At 55.2% G+C, this 14,122-nt stretch overlaps 5 protein-coding genes across 5 annotated transcripts; all 5 read right to left on the bottom strand.

Annotated features, from left to right (window-relative positions):
- Window positions 1-2,318: 2,318 nt before the first annotated feature.
- N657DRAFT_475372 (uncharacterized protein) lies at window positions 2,319-3,081 on the bottom strand. Its single transcript, XM_062787540.1, has one exon. The coding sequence runs from the start codon at window positions 2,924-2,926 to the stop codon at window positions 2,354-2,356; it is 573 nt and encodes a 190-aa protein (XP_062646482.1). The 5' UTR covers window positions 2,927-3,081; the 3' UTR covers window positions 2,319-2,353.
- Window positions 3,082-3,784: 703 nt separating this feature from the next.
- N657DRAFT_634726 (uncharacterized protein) lies at window positions 3,785-4,566 on the bottom strand (the record flags this gene model as incomplete). The annotated part of the gene is made up of 2 exons (XM_062791296.1): window positions 3,785-4,453; window positions 4,519-4,566. The coding sequence occupies 2 exons, from the start codon at window positions 4,564-4,566 to the stop codon at window positions 3,785-3,787; spliced, it is 717 nt and encodes a 238-aa protein (XP_062646481.1).
- Window positions 4,567-5,296: 730 nt separating this feature from the next.
- On the bottom strand, window positions 5,297-6,665 carry N657DRAFT_681697 (uncharacterized protein; the record flags this gene model as incomplete). Its single annotated transcript, XM_062796415.1, has 3 exons — window positions 5,297-5,793; window positions 5,864-6,188; window positions 6,270-6,665. 3 exons carry the CDS (start codon window positions 6,663-6,665, stop codon window positions 5,297-5,299), a joined length of 1,218 nt encoding a protein of 405 aa, XP_062646480.1.
- A 1,233-nt stretch (window positions 6,666-7,898) lies between these two features.
- N657DRAFT_620726 (Pkinase-domain-containing protein) lies at window positions 7,899-10,106 on the bottom strand (the record flags this gene model as incomplete). The annotated part of the gene is made up of 4 exons (XM_062790601.1): window positions 9,154-10,106; window positions 8,799-9,098; window positions 8,367-8,748; window positions 7,899-8,292 (listed from the first exon to the last, which is right to left on the bottom strand). Exons 1-4 carry the CDS (start codon window positions 10,028-10,030, stop codon window positions 7,899-7,901), a joined length of 1,953 nt encoding a protein of 650 aa, XP_062646479.1. The 5' UTR covers window positions 10,031-10,106.
- Window positions 10,107-11,387: 1,281 nt separating this feature from the next.
- N657DRAFT_475261 (uncharacterized protein) lies at window positions 11,388-13,483 on the bottom strand. The gene is made up of 2 exons (XM_062787539.1): window positions 11,996-13,483; window positions 11,388-11,931 (listed from the first exon to the last, which is right to left on the bottom strand). Exons 1-2 carry the CDS (start codon window positions 13,267-13,269, stop codon window positions 11,790-11,792), a joined length of 1,416 nt encoding a protein of 471 aa, XP_062646478.1. The 5' UTR covers window positions 13,270-13,483; the 3' UTR covers window positions 11,388-11,789.
- Window positions 13,484-14,122: the final 639 nt, after the last annotated feature.

Here is a 14,122-nt window from a genome sequence, read left to right as displayed (position 1 = left end):
GCAGGCAAGAAAGGGTTCTTCAGGGTCGCGGGACTTGACCGGTACCCGTTCCTGCAACGGACCTCTCTGTTTTGCGGGAAGGTGAATTGACGCTCTTCCCGGACGTACTCAACCCCTTCGGCCGTCCTGTTTCCTCTTTCTCAATCAAGTACCCAGCTTCATCAGACCTCAAACTCGGATCCATTTGGTTGGACCTCGCATCAGCTGAATTACTCTCAAGGGGAAAACTGGTACATCCGGTCGTGGGCTGCACGCATTGAAGCCAACGAACGGTAACTATCGCATGCTGCCCGAGCAACCGCGAAAACAACAGGGCAGGGCGCCCTGAAGATCAGATGAGACGAGACGAGACGAGACCCAGGAATGCCCCATCCTATCCATCTAACACCCCGTCACACCTATCATGCAACATGCCCGGGCTCCTGGATCTTGAGTGGGACCGGAACGGTGCCCCGGCTGTGTCATCGCTTCCCGACCCCTTGGCAGCGCAAATGTCCGGGACGTGGGGACTGGGTGCACAATCTGCAAAAGGCAAAAAGGGCGAAATTCCTTTCCGATGGGCTCGGTGAATGAAGACCCGAGAGGGTGGAAGAGATGGATGGCATATCGAGTTCCCCGAGCAGATTCCCCCCTTTCTTCTTCAAGCTGCTGTTTTCGGTAAACGAAATCCCCTGTCAACCCATTGCTCTCTGTCTCGCTCGCGAATGAAGAAGTGGGCGTTTCCGAAACCGCCGCCGTTAAAAGAACCCCTGAGAAGAATGAAAACCTAAAATTCAGAGGAAAGAGAGGTCCTCACCTCATCCCAGTAAGGTTTGAGTTACGGATATGGCCCGCGACAAATGGTCCACCGAGGGGACTCCGGATTGGGTTGAAACTTGTCGGCGTGGGGGTGAGGTGGTGCAAGCCACAGTTGAGTGGTCAGAACAACACGTGGGCTGGACGTTGGGCTGCAGCGGAGGCAGCAGAGCGCCGCCCCCACTCACAGATCGCCGAGAAGCGACCGTTCCAGCTCCCAGCTCCTCGGTGTCGCTGGTGGGCGATGATAGTGCTTGGGGTGCGACATGGATGCTTTTCCTGTTTCTTCACCAGCATTTTCTTCTTCGGGAAGCGCTGAGTTGGGGGTGATGGATGGATTGCGCGATATTGGCTGTCTGGCTTGCGTCACAAGGCACTGCATCCCGTTTGCTCTTCTAGTTGTGGGAGGCTAGGCATGACATGTCGCGTTCGTACGGACTCATTTGACGGCATCACCAGACGGAGTTGGTTTGTGAAAGGAGAGCTGATTCAAGGTCTGGTGGTACGACGGAAACCGCCGACTCATCGTCGAGCTGCATATCCGGAACAACAGGATCGTAAGCGTTTTGGGAAACCCAAATCCCAAGCCACTAACGGCTGCCGTGATGGACGTGGTTTCTTCTCCATGACGGGCCTCCTCGCAGCCGAGAGCCCGTTGAACCGCCAATGACCTTATCGTCTGGCATTTTGGCAGCATGATTGGAGTCGCGGTATGGTCTTGTGCTCAAGCGGACATGCGAGGTGACGCGCTTCGCCAAGCTCTTTTTCAGCTCGCAGGGCCAAAGGCTGGATCAGCAAGATCAGCCACCCCCGAATGCGCCTCGTTTCGTCCGAGGCCAGTTCGGAGATGCGGATCCCCGGAAGCGGAGATGAGTGGAGTACGCCTCGCTTATACACGCTCCTCTGGCTTCCTTTCTGCTGTCGAATCGCATGTATTTCACTTCAAGACTGGATAGTCATACCATCAAGCCTACTCGTTTCAAATTTCTTGCTACCATGCTGTTTCCGACGTGGGAAGCAGCACAGAAACGGCTGTCACCCATCAGCATCGCCTCTCTCGGTTCTCGAGCGCGAGTGGTCGTCATCAGTCAACAGCACACCAATGGTTGAGAGGACTGAAGCGCACTTCGAATGACTCACTGGAACGCTGCCCACGAACACCATGATCTCTCTCCAGTAATGAAAGCGAGAATGGTTCAGGCCACTGCATCACCCTCATTCGGCCATACAGGGTCGAGCACCTTGGGGTATTTCACGCAGTGCCTCGCGATAACTAGGAAACAAACTGTGCAGTTGGCATGTACGGACTATTTGTCCTTCTCCGGCTCAGAGGATACTCAAACAAACCATATTGCAACACTTTCGTGCGCCAATATAGGAGGTTTATCACCCAAGGCAAATGGGGAACGAACATTCCAAGAACCAATTATCGATCGTTCACGATCTCAATCCCATCACATTACAGTCCTGCATGACAGATGGATATGAGGAGGTTAGGTAGTACAATACCTCCGTATAAGTGCACGCTTCAAGCTTCAAGGACAACACCATCTCAGCATCATTCCCATTCTCGCGCCGACATGAATGGGACAAGCCAAGTGATAGGCCACAACACACTTTGATTACGGTCGAACGACACCACCAAATAAGTCCGGAGGTGGGGTGGCATGCGTTGGGAGGGAGCGCAAAGCAGATCAATCACGTTCTCTACCCCTTGTCTTGACCCGCTATGGGCACCAGTCTCCCGTCGCACTCGCCTGCAGCACAAATCATTCACCGGTATCCGCAATTTTCCATAGACGCCGGACGCAGTGTTTGGTAATCTTTCTCTGCTGAATTCCAGAGTGGTGTAGGTAAACCCAATATCACGCCGTTTACGAGATGTGACAGCCGACCGATCCCAACCAATGACGGGCGAGGTGATAGCTCCCCATTGTGAGAGGCTCGAGGGTCTTGGCCTCGCTTCTGCGTCCTCCGTCGCACACCAACAGTTTGTTTTCTTCTGTCGCGCCGGCGTTGTCTCATTCTGTTCCTTTTCGGGGAGAGAGGAGTGAGATGAGAGAGGTGAGAGCACAGCTGAATGGTTAATGTTACAGGTTGTTGGGGCTAGGGATACCTCGATGCTGGTCATTTCCTTTTATGTACAGTCAGTACATGCAGAGGAGGTTGACGACACATTGGGGCTTTACCGCCTGATGGGTTGTGATATCTGAGTAGGCCCTGAGGTTTTGTTTGCGGCAACTGTACCCGGGCATGTGGGAATACCGGGAGATCCACACGGGGGACCGGAATTTGTTGACTTCGGGCTTTGGGGCTCGCTAGTAGACCTCTGAAAACAATAGGGAGTGAGTAAGGGCCAGTTGGTTACGTTGTTTGTGAGCCTTTTGAGACTATTCATACGGCATAAGCCTCTAACCGAAGAATACTCTTCTCTCACAAGTCTAATATAAGAGTTGAGATTGGGTGAGAAGCATACGCCTCGAGCCCTGCATGTCCTTTATCGGCCACAAATGAGAAGTACTCGTCGAGAAGTAGACGTTGGCTACGGCAGACCGGCTCCTTTCTTTATAGCCTATGAAACCCCCCCCCTCCCTCCTCTTCCTTCCGGCGCAATTCCTAGCTCCATGGAGGTCGCAATTTCCTCTCATAGAGGGAAATGAGAGATACAGGGGAAAGAAAGCCAAAGAGCAGAACAGGAGAGATAAACACAACAAGGAAAAGAAAGATTGAAGGTAGATACTAATGCAGGGCAAAAACTGAAGAGACCCGGGCCGTACAGAGATGACTTCAAAGTAGAAGCACCAGTTCTGCCCCGGATACGCCGTGACCAATATATCCCAGTATACCAGCAAGCTTTAAAGGAAGTGTGTATGTCAAGATGTTTGCTCAGACGAACCAATAACCCGAAACGCCTCCAACGCCGCCATTCCCGATGTCCGTCACGCTTGAGCATAGCAACATTACACGTCGGTACCCCCACCCACCCCAACTAACTCCGCAGGGCCTCCAACCGATTCCTCATCTGATCCATCATGGCCTCGGTATCCTCTTCATCATCCTCCTCGAGCTGTTGTTGCGCCGGCACCTGCTGCTGTTGTTGCTGCGGCAGCGGCGCACTTGGCATCTTCCCAGCCGTCTCCATCCGATCTTTCAGAATCTCGCCCAGCACCTTATCCACTTCACTCTCCGCCTCCTCCTCCTCCTCGCCCACCAGATCCCCATCCACGGGCAGCACATCCCCAACCATCTCCTCGATAATACCCGCCTTCATCAACTCGACGCTCAGCTCCTGCATCGTGCGCGCAAACTCGGGCAGCCGCACCAGCGCGTTGACGTCCTTCATGACGCCCACGCTCGCCCGGATGTTGCCCTCGATGCGGCGCAGCGCAAACGCCTCGCTAACCTGCATCTGCACGCTCGCAAGCTGGGCACGACCCGTGACGAGGCGCTGGCCGGCCTTGCGCGTGCGGATCAGCTCGCGCGCAAACTCGCGCACCTCGCGCTGCGCCTGCCGCTGCCGCGAGGGGTCGCCGCGCTGCGCCCGCTTGTTGGCGGCGATGATGAGGTTCTTGGTCTTGATCTCGGTCGCCTTGATCTGCGCAATGTCGCGGTCGAGCTTGCGCATGTTGCTGCGGAGGAGGGCGTTGCATTTGCGGTACTGTTGTTGTCGGGCAGAAGCGTGAGTGGTTAGCGAGTGGATGGCGGGTGGGTAGGGGAACGCACTTGGGCCTGAGGGTCTGGCTTCACAAATATGCTCTTGAGCGTCTCCATGGCTGCGGCAGCCGCTGTGGGCGGGATGAGCAGATTGCGGGTGCCCTCAATACCTTAGAAGGATGTGGTTACTGTTGGTAGCCTGAGTTGTTGAATGGAAGTGTAGCGGTGTGTGTGTTTTAGGTGCGTTTGAGAGATGCGCTGACGTCGGCCATCCGGCCAAGCGTTAGCGCCGCATCAGGCCCCTGGTGAGCCAGCCGAGCCAGCCTCGCCGGTTGGTCAAGACGCCGCCCTGGCCACTGATGCCCCGCAGTGAATACTGTACTAACACCAGGCCTGCAAAAACGGCTACGCGTATTTGTGTACTGTACCTGTGCCTTACATACAGTTTATGGTAATTGAGAATCTGGCCTCTGGAGTTGGGATGTCGACTTCGTTCTTCGAACTCAATCCACAACCTCGTTCAAAAGCCTCACCACACGAAATTTCGAATGGCAGGAAACGTACATGATGAGCCACCTTATACCACTCATAGTGAAACAGAACGGCCAGTACGAGGTTGAGCCTTGCAGAAGGCTGCTGACATTGTCTTAATCACTTCCAATACACGCAACCGATACACTTGCTATCAGGAAAAACACATCCCTCTTTTCCAGTCCTGGTTTAGTCGCCGTGACCCTTTTTCAAGCCTGGCTAGCAATGCCGAGGGACTTTTGCTGAGCCGAACGAGAGCTCGCTAGTCTGCGCAGACGGACCTCTGGCGATGTGGCTTTCTTGGACTCCTTAACCCTTATAGCGGCGAGGAATGAAGCCCCATGAAGAGCTCAGGATGAACTGGCGCAGCTTGGCGCGTGTGGAGCAAGGCGACACGGCGTTGAACCCGCTCGAGAAGATCTCGCCATGGTATGTCATCGTCCACCTCCGAGTTGGCTTCCAGCGACCGCATCATCTGCGAGTAGCAAGTCGCCATTTGCTCGCTCAAGCTCTTCGGTAAAACCCACGGGTCCAAAAAATCGAACATCTCCAGCCACCGGTGGTGCACCGCTTCGGCCACGATTCCGGACACCCGGCTGCGGGCGTCCAGAGCTGACCAGCCGGTTTTGAGCGCAGCGAGCAAAACATCCTCCAGGTTCATCGGCCCATTCCGCACCTCCCATACCAGTTTCCTTCCCATTCCATCCCTGCCCGGCGCAGGCGTGCGCAAAAACAACACAATCCTTTCTCCCTGCAACCAGAGCCCTACTCGACAAAAGACCACCCGAGCAGCTTTCCCGTCTTTTAGCTTCCCTGGCAAGTCGTGTATTTTTGGAGAGAAGACTATTCCTCTCTATCTGCTGCGCCCACTTTGCTCCAATACGTGTCTCAGCAGCAGCGTCGACAAACTCGGGATACTCCCAAATATAACTCCCTTCCGTCGCGGTTTTGACGTCATTCCATTCCACCATCTTCCTCTTCCCCGCCAACCACTCGAGCCCCTCCGGCGGGCGATATCGTCTGCCCTTGAACTTCATCGCCTCGATAAACGCCCTTTCCACTGCCAGCTGCGCGGCACCCTGCGGGTGTGTTCCGCCCACCCCCATGAGTACCTTGGCGTAGTCCTCCCTCGGTATGCTGTGCATGACCACAACGCGGGGGAATGGGCCGCCGACATCTTCGCCGCCCTCGTGGTTGAATGGGGGGCTCTGAGGGCGGTTGAGCTCTTCCCGCAGGGCTTCGGCCGTGGGTATCGGTTTCCGCTAAAAGCTTCGAGGTTTGGCCGTCACAGGGTCGTAGTCTGCCCAGGTGAGGACATAGGGTTGAAACGCGACCGGCTGGTTGAAGGCTGGCTGGTTGAAGGCTGGCTGGTTGAAGGCCAGTTGGTTCGGGGCTGGTTGATTCGCGGCTTGTTTAGCGAGGATTTTGTCAATGAGCGATTGGACAATGGGGTTGTCGTCAGGGGAAAGTTGGTCAAGGGCGGGTTGGTCAAGGTCAGAAAAGAATTGGTCAATGTCGGATTGGATAAGGGCGTAAGTCGAATCAGTGAGCCGCTGTGCGAGGCCAGGAGCCGAGCCGGAAGCCTGGGCTTGGTCATTAGCATCCTGTGCGGAGTTGGACATCCAGTCGGGAGCCTGTGGTCCGGCTGGATCTTGAGCGGGAGGCGATTGCGCGGACGGATCCATCGGTCGGTCGTGTTGTACAGCAGTTGTGAAGAATGTTTGTGAAGCTAATGTAAACACGAATGAATACCGTCGTCGTGATGGGCCGTGGGCAACGTAGAATATTCTCTGGTGATACAAACGAACAAGCGGGAGACAAGAGTTCGAACTGATACGATGCCCGCAGCGGAGGAGGACATGAAGAAGCGAGACTATGGAAAAGGCAATAGCCGCTCACCGATCGTACCTTTACCTACCTCTCAATTCGGCAACAGCTTCCTACGGATTGAGCCTCCCCAACCTGCGCACATGCACCAATTGCCCACTAAGGCCTTCTAGTTTTGGTGATCCAGACCTATCCCGTTACCTTCAAATCCAGGTCTGGTTTGTTCGGGAGCCTGGCACATCCACGGCGGGTACTACCATGCCTCAGACATGAACGGAAGAATGGAATATAAGAAAAATGAAAACACAACAGCGGGGAGAGTAGGTAAGAAGAAAAAATCAGCAGGAAGGCAGAAAGTAAGAGAAGAGTAATGACGAAGACAAAGAGAGATATCAGGAAAAAAGGAAGAGGGAAGAAAGATCTAAGAAAGGGGATAGTGAAAGGATAGGAACAAGTCTAAATGCCGAAATCCCGCGCTAACAAACCAACCAAGGCTGAACTGAACTATAAGTACAGTAACTCAGAGCCGCAAGACGCCCCATCATGCGGAGTCAGGGGAGCAGGTAGATACCACTCCCCAAAGCCTGATCAAATCCACCAAGGCTATATTTCTCATGCTCACGTCTCAGTTTGCCGCCTTAACCTCCTTCCTCACCCCTCTTCATCTGTCGTCCTTCTTTTCTGTCAACAGAGACCCTTCCCCGTTTCCTCCTTCAAGAGAGATAAGAAGAAGGGGGATGATAGAACGCCAAGGCCCCTGTAACTCCGTCCAAGTGAAGCGTGAAGATATGAACATGGGCAGCCAACCACCATCATCTCCTGCCGGCATTCCCGCGCAGTGTTTTTGCCTCCTCCATCCCTCATCGCGCGCTGTACTCTGTCTGCCCTTGCTGTGATGCCCGTTAGTGCAAGCCGCACCAAGGAAGGGACAAGTTTAATCAAAGGAGCGGATTGCGTGATGATTGGTCACAAGCGGAATGAAAGAAAAAGAGGAAAAAGAGCAGCGAACATCAACCATCACACATGATTCATGCCAGCCAAACAAACCAAAGTCAAAAAACCAGTATATACCCCCGCCCCCCACTCATCCGCTACCCCCGATCACTGCTCGCCCCCCAGTCCTCCCCGTCATGATGCAACGTAACACTGTTGAACTCCTCAAACGGATCCGGCGTCTCGGCCCCCGGCGTCGCGAGTCCGCTGTCGAGCGGCACGCCCTTTGCGCCGGCGGCGGCGGCGGCGGCGGTGTTCCATGGCCGGCTCCCGCTGATATCGACGCTCTCGCTCTCCTTGACGTTGCGGAAGTTGACCGTGTCGATGCCTCGCCCCTGGTGCGGGATGATGGGCGGCTTCATGTGCCGGATTAGCGCCCACTGCGTGGTGCGGAAGAAGGGGTGCGATTTGATGTCGGACGCGCCCGCGCGGGCGCCGAGGCGTCGGTTTTCATCTTTGATGAGGAGTTTGCGGATGAGGGATTTGCAGAGGCTTTATGTTTTTCCCAACATGTTAGTATGGGAAAGGGAGGTAGGGGGATAGGTAAGCAGTGGGTGAGGACTGACTTTGATATTTGGGGCGCGCCGGCGTGGTCGGGAAACGGAATGTCCTCGCGAAGGATGTTGGCAAACGTCGCGTTGCGGTTCTTGCCCTTGAACGGCGTGGTGCCGTACAGCATCTCGTAGATGAGGATGCCCAGCGTCCACCAGTCAACGGCGCTCGTGTGCCCGCTGCCCTTGATCACCTCGGGCGCGATGTACTCCTCCGTGCCCACAAACGAATTGGTCCGGAAGTTGGCTATACACGACTTGGTGTCAATGGTCGGAAGCGAGTTTGAGCTGGTGCCGTTCTTGCCAATGATCATGGTCGGCTTGCCGCCAGGGTCCGACTGCTTTGAGAGGTCAAAGTCCGACAGCATGATGTGCCCTGACTGGTGGAGGAGGATGTCTGGAGGGTCAGCTAACGTCGAAGTAGAGGGAGTTAGCCTTGTAACTTACTTTCTGGCTTCAAATCCCGGTAAATGAAACCCATCAGATGTAAATACTCCAGCGCCGCCGTCACCTCGGCCGCGTAGAAGCGGGCGTCGTCCTCGGATATGCACTTCCCTGGGCGCGTCTGCAGGGCCCTGAAGAACTCGCCGCCGCTGCAGTATTCCATGCAGAGGTAGAGGTAGTCCTCAGACTGGAACGAGTGGTAGAGCGTCACGATGAACGGGTGGTTGCTCGTCGCCAGAATCTCTTGCTCGGCCAGCGCCCTTTTGATCTTGTTCCGCTTGATCATCTCCTTCTTGCTCAGGACTGCAATCTGTCAACAAGCATCCAAGGCATTAGACCAACTCTAACACAAACTGACCCTTCATGGCATATAACCTGCTGCTCTTCTTTTCCCTCACCAGGTACACCTTGCCCACGTCCCCCTTGCCAATCAACTTGATCTTGTCGAAGCTCTGCGGCCCCACCTCGACATTCCTGACCTTGATCGAGTTGGAGCTGTACGTCCTACGGAAGGCAAGTGCCGACTGGTTGGGCGGCGGCAGGGCGCCCAGGCTGTCCGAGTCGGGCGGCGCCAAGCCGCCCTCGGAACCGGCCGTGGGCCCCCCGCTGCCGCTGTCAGCGAAGCCCACCGTGTTGGAGTCCTTGCTCTCCTCCAGCGGTTCCTTGCCCATCTCGGCCGTGGCAGGCCGCTCCCCGTCACCATCACTGTCGCTGCCGCCCTTGCGCCCCTTGGAGAACAGGCCTTGAGCGTTTGGCGCGCTGGCCACTCTCCTCAATTTCCTCGCGAGCTCTTCCTTGCGAGCGGCCGTGGCGGCTGTTTCGGGCGCTTCGCCGTCGGGGGCGTTCACGTGGACGGACGGGGTGTCTGGCGGGCTCGGAGGCACAGAGCCATCGTTATGGTGGCGGAGGCCGGGCTGGCCCTGATGGGCGAAATAGGGGTTTGCGAGGGCGGTCGGGCTCAGGGTCTCGTTGTCGAGCGGGTTTCCCTCGCTGGCGGTTGTGGCGCTGCGCAGTCGGCCGACGGTCCAAAACTTGGTCTGCCGGAAGGTGCTCTTGGTGTCGGAGCGCGGAGCGCTTTGGCCAGGGTGCTGCTGGGTGCCGGGCGTGGTAGTGTCGCGGTCGCGATTGGCCGAGTTGCGCGTGAACCAGCCCTTCACCTTTTGGTGGAAATGGGTGTCTCCATTCCCATTCTTTGTGGACGGCATCCTGGGAGTAGTTGTTTTTGAGATGATCATGGGGAGAAGACCATGGTGGTTCGGAAAAGGCGATGGGTTGTCGTTGTGGATGAAGGTGGGAGTCGGACGGCTGCACTGATCCAGGGAGGCAGGGTGCCAGGATTGGTCATTGGTGAGCTGGTGGCCGGTCTTCCAGTGGAGATGGCAGCTGCCCACAGTGCACCGACGAGCGCCTGGCCGCATCGCCGCAGGGATCGAGACGCTAACAGGCAGCCTCTACAGGGGCAATGGGGTGTCACGGGACATGCCGCCATAGTTACACCCATACCATGCCATCCCTCTGGTGCCTCCTGCATCAAGCGGTATAGGAATGATAATAATGATAATATATCATAGGGTACAGATCGTATTATAGAAGCAAAAGAGTAGTTCAGAGCAAAAAGAGGTACATATTTAAAAGCTTAGTAAGGTAGCTAATAGAGAAGCTCCTAGATCTTAAACTAATATTCAGAATCTCCAGAAATTGCCTTTTGACGACTATTTCGAAGATATCTACGGTTTCAATAGTTCAACAGCTATCCTAAGCCATCTGGTCTCTCCTAAAGCAAAGGTGTGTGTAGCAGCCAAATTAGAGTGGGATTGGCCTGGCGTTTGAGCATGACACATCGGAGTTACAGTACCTTCCACATGCACCTTCCATTTCCCACGTCCATGGAGATTCCTCATCAATACGTGGATTGAATGCTTCATGGCCAGACGGCCATCCGATCGTAGCACCCAAATCCGTACTACCTTACTTTGGTATCCTGCCTATTCGTATATCCAATGCCCTCTTCAACTGCCGTGTTTGCGCCCTGCTCTGCCACCGTTTACCATACGGAGCAGTCATCAGCCCATACAAATTCATCTCAGCCCGGACAGCCTGGAGGGACGAAAAGTTATTTGCATCACAACTACTTCTCGCAAAGCATGCACGCGGGTTGATGTCCTACGGCGACAGGGCTCAACCAAGATGAACTGGATCCGTCCCTATCGCAACGAGTTCACCAGATTGGCATGCCATTAAGCTGGCCATTCTCCCGATCTGCATGAATTGCACACTGTCTCGCCTCATCCGCGGTAGCACGTTTTCTCGTGTTGGCTGGATTCAGCATGGAGACCGAGTTTTGATGACAAACCAACGCACCTCGCCTCTCCGGACTCGGCCCTCTGATGTCGATTGCCTTTGAGAAGCTAGCTTCGCGTAAAACAACGGAAATTTTTGTTTCTCAATAAAGGCAAAATTTTGACGTCATATCAGCAGGGCACACCGGAAATTTTCCGTCGCTGCCATTGTAAGATATAGAAGGCGGGTAGAACACCTTTCTAGTTGACCACCTCCTGTTCTTGAGCAACCTAGGCCGGGAATAACTAGGAACCGCATGGAACTGGAATGGAATGCCAGAGTTGCCGATGGCCTCCACCAATACGTACACAGTACACCACGAGGAGGCCCCTCCAGATACTATACAAGCAGATCGGATTTTTATACCTGTCTCCGTCAGTCAGTCATGACCTGTCTCATGCTGGGCTACCCGTCTAAGGGACGATGTTGGCATGAATGTTCATATGGGTGCTTTTGACTTTCCAGCGTCAACTTGAGTCTAGCATCTAGATGTGACTCCGTAGCAGAACACCTAATGTGCTATATCACCTCTCAATATGGCTACCAACAGTCCAGCTGGCAGCTTACTCCAATCAACAACGCCCATGTTCCATTGCCGTATGCCCTTGACTGCTGCACGTCCATGTCCAGCTGATTAAGGTAGATTCAGAAGGCTCAATTACCCAGAACCCAACGACCTCTCATCAAACCAGCCTGAAATCCCCAGCCAGTGACTGTACTCAACAAACATCCAAACCCCCTGTGCAACATCCCCCAATACCCGCAACCCAGTTCCCATAGCCCAACTCCACTCCCCCTAAGGCCTCCACCCCTCCATCCCCTCAACCCCACCGCACACCCGCTCCGCATACTCCCTAAGCATGCGCTGCCTCGCCCGCTTCTCGGCCACCGCCTGCGCGATGATGTCCAGCTCCCGGGCCGTGTAGCCCGGCTCCTCGGGCGCGTTGCGGTCCCGCAGCAGCAGCACGCGGTTGATGCGCGCCTGCCGCTTCTTGCGGTCGTCCTCCGTCTCGAGCTGCTGGTCGTGCACCGAGGGCGTCACCTGCTCGCCGAGGGCGTTGAAGAGGTATGAGGGGAGTTTATGCGGGGGTGAGGTGGTGGCGGTGGTGGTGGTGGTAGAGGGGGAAGAAGAAGAAGGGGTGGTGTTTCGAGGGCCGTCGCCTGCGTGCCAGTGGTAGGGGAGGAGGTGGAATTTCTCGATGTGGGCTTTGAACGAGTCGTGGGTGCGGAGGACGGCGGTGCAGGTGGACCATTTGCAGGAAAAGGCTGGTTGTATTGGTGCGGGGGCTGGTTGTGATGAGAATGCAGCGGCGGGTGGTGACGGTGTGACTGTTGCTGTTGAGGATCTTGTTGAGGGCCGGCCGTGGACGATGAGGAGGTGTTTGCGGAGTGTCTCATGATTTTGGAGCTCCGCCGGACAGTTCTCCCACTCGCATCGGAAGGCAAAAAACTGTGGGTTGAGCTTGAGGTAAATCTGGCGGGCGGTGGGAGCGGGTTTGCGCCTAGGGCGACGCCTCTGTTTCTGCTCGCTGGCCGGCTTCTTGGGTTTCGGCCGCGGCGTTGATGACCTGGGCGGAAAGCCTGCGCTCAGTGTTGAGTATGAGCCGTAGTCGAGTCCCCATCCAAACGGGCGGCCGCGCTTTTTCGGTTGAGGTGTGACGGTTGGTATCGGAGGGGCCGCGACGGGCGGGTGTGTCTTCGGGGGAGGGGCGGCTGGGGCCTTTTCCGTCTTCTCTTCCGGCCGTTTACTCCTTGGTCGGGGTATAATGTTTGAGGTGACCAGGTCTGTTTCGTCGAGATGGCCTGCAAGGTCATCGGGCGGTGCGGAGAAGTCGACTCTCCTACGGCTCGAATGAAGGACCACTTCCATATGGGGTAGTCCCCCGGTGGGAACAGCTCCGGGGAACGGCAAACGAGGTCTGGGTGTCACATCGGGATCCTTCTCTGGAGGATGACTCTGAGGTGGCCGAGGCAAGTCGACCTCCATGTCCTCTGCTTCCTCCTCATCGCTCAGCTCCTCTTCTCCCGCCTCCTCGGCCCGCATGCCGTCCGCATCATCTTCAAATGAAAAGCTCCTGAAGTCGGCTTCAGTGCCGCCCAAGCCTTCCAATTCCCAGTTCGGATCGTAAGGCATCCTGTGCGCGCAACCGATTTGAAGATTGGTGTCGGGTGTACTAGATTTTCGCAGTTGTTGATGAGAATTGATGAAAACAAACCCGATATTCCGTCGAGTGATCTCGCGGCAAGAAAAAAAGTAAAATGAATTGAGAGAAAGGTTGAATTCCAACGATCCTGTCAGTGAATGAATTTGTGCCAGGTTGAGAGCTAAGTTCTAACGCGCTCGAGTGTATTACTGGTGAGTACTAATATCCAAGTGGTGTAGGGTAACATTGCAATACACACACACACAACAGCCGCGACAATGACAGGTAATTTTCGGGTTAGGGTGCACTTCCGCTCCTCGTGCCCTGACCTCAGCTTTCATTTCCTTCCTGTTAACTCCTCACAAATCAAGCTGTGGCTCCTGATGCTCTTTTAATGTACCTGATTCAGAGGGGGGGGCCAGCTCATGCTTCTCATAGTTCTCCCGACAATTTGACCATTAGCCCTCTTCGATCAGGTAGGTGGAACTGCTGGCACCTGTATTTCTGCCTTGTTGCCGTACCTCAAGCTCCAGCTCCATCTCTGGGTAATCGACCAAAGTATTGCACTTCAATACTACGCAAATATTCAAAACACACCCTTTTCGACTTTCACTACCGAGCCTTCCATACTCGTTCATCAACCATGCCGACCAGCGTGCTCGCGCTGATTCGGCTGGCTCACAATAAGCCCGGCAGACTCGAACTTTCTAAGTAAGCTGGTGACAACTGACATGTTGCTGTAGCTAACAGGTTGCAACGAGGCGCGGGCTGAGCCTGAAGAACAGAGAAGTACGGCCAGATGAGTGCGGTTAGTGGGACCGAGGCGCAGGAGTTCATCATCAG

Source organism: Parathielavia appendiculata, assembly GCF_033297405.1.
Source record: "Parathielavia appendiculata strain CBS 731.68 unplaced genomic scaffold N657scaffold_8, whole genome shotgun sequence".
Lineage (NCBI taxonomy): Eukaryota > Fungi > Ascomycota > Sordariomycetes > Sordariales > Chaetomiaceae > Parathielavia > Parathielavia appendiculata.
This window is presented reverse-complemented; position numbering and strand designations above follow the sequence as displayed.